At 32.3% G+C, this 1,726-nt stretch overlaps 1 protein-coding gene across 1 annotated transcript; it reads left to right on the top strand.

Annotated features, from left to right (window-relative positions):
• The first annotated feature begins 894 nt into the window (after positions 1-894).
• On the top strand, positions 895-1,459 carry LOC107060532 (uncharacterized). Its single transcript, XM_015308530.1, has 2 exons — positions 895-898; positions 1,008-1,459. Exons 1-2 carry the CDS (start codon positions 895-897, stop codon positions 1,457-1,459), a joined length of 456 nt encoding a protein of 151 aa, XP_015164016.1.
• Positions 1,460-1,726: the final 267 nt, after the last annotated feature.

Here is a 1,726-nt window from a genome sequence, read left to right on the forward strand (position 1 = left end):
TTCAATTTGATAATGATGTTGCAATTTTTAAATGGAAAATAAGTGTAAATGGATTCTCAGCAATTGTGCGATTTTGAATGCTTTATCATCCTTGAGGAGATTGTGGTGCATTCGTATATTGTCCTTATTTGTTTTTTTTATGGTTATTTACAGCATGTTATTATGAAACCAATTTAGAAATAGGCGGGTCATTCGATATTGTATGAGTGCTAGAATTCCTAAAATCTTGTCTCATCTAAATGTTCTCATTCACGACAATGATATTGTATGTATTGACAAGCTTAGGATGGATAGAAATTCCTTTCACATTTTAGCCTCCTTAGCAAAGAATATTGAAGGGTTGATTGACAGTAAAAATATGTCGAGTACTGAAAAGTTAGCAATGTTCTTAAATATTTTGGCTCATCACGAGAAGAACAAGTCTGTCAAAGTTAATTATATTAGATCGGGCTGGAGTGTAAGTCGAGCCTTTAATGAATGTCTAAGAGCTATTCTTAAACTAACTCCAGTGTTACTTGCTAAACCTAATCCGGTGCTCGAAGATGATACTGATGATCGATGGAAATGGTTTAAGGTAGGTAAATTTCAATCTAACATTTGATTTACTACAAACAAACTTGAAATATTATGGTGAAAGTATTTTTATTTTTAACAGTCCATTAGTAGTTAGAGTTGAATTTATCTTATAGGGTTGTCTTGGTGCATTGGATGGTACTTACATTTCCATTAGAGTTGAAGCAATATATAAGCCAAGATACAGAATACGAAAAGGAGATATAGTAACTAATGTCTTGGGGGTTTGTGATATAAATCTCAACTTCATTTATGTATTACCTGGTTGGGAGGGATCAGCCGCTGATGGTCGTGTATTGCGAGATGTTGTTGTACGAAAAAATGGGTTGAAAGTACCTCAAGGTATGCTAAATAATATGCAGACCCTTATCTATTTCTACTACATCAAAATAGAATAATATTTAAAGTAATTATATTATTGTTTACATTTTTAGGCAATTACTATTTGTGCGATGGAGGAAATACAAATGGAAATGGTTTTCTGTTTCCCTACCGAGGATATAGATATTGGATAAAGGATTGGCAGGGTAACAATCCATCACCTCGATGTCGAGAAGAGCTCTTTAATATGAAGCATGCTAGGGCACGTAATGTTATTGAAAGAGAATTTGAACTATTAAAAGGACGTTGGGAAATTCTTAGAAGTCCTTCGTGGTACTCGGTTAAGGTTCATAATAGAATTATTAGTGCATGTTGTTTGATACACAATTTCATTGGAAGAGAGATGGAAGCTGACCCCTTAGATGTGGAAATAGAATTCCACATGGAGAATCAACAAGAACCTGAAAATATTAATACAATTGAAGCATCTGATGAGTGGACCACTTGGACGGATGAACTAGCTCAATCTATGTGGAATGAAAGATTGGAAAATCAATTTGTATAATTTTAAACTATGAGGTCACTATGGGTGTGCTTATGTACTTTTGTTTTTGGTTTTCATACATTTTTTATTTTGTGAAAACGAATGGTCAATTTTTTGTATGTCTCACATTGTTGTTTGTACAGAAAAATAGTGAATCTTAATGTATATCTATTATTTTTAAATATAAGTAGTGAATTTGTATATATGTCTTCACATTATCTTTTTCCTAGATCAATCAAGTTGTATTACAATTTATTTGGTTATAATTGAAATAATTTACTAGTAAGT

Source organism: Solanum tuberosum, unplaced genomic scaffold (genome assembly GCF_000226075.1).
Source record: "Solanum tuberosum cultivar DM 1-3 516 R44 unplaced genomic scaffold, SolTub_3.0 scf00089, whole genome shotgun sequence".
In the NCBI taxonomy this organism is placed as follows: Eukaryota; Viridiplantae; Streptophyta; class Magnoliopsida; order Solanales; family Solanaceae; genus Solanum; species Solanum tuberosum.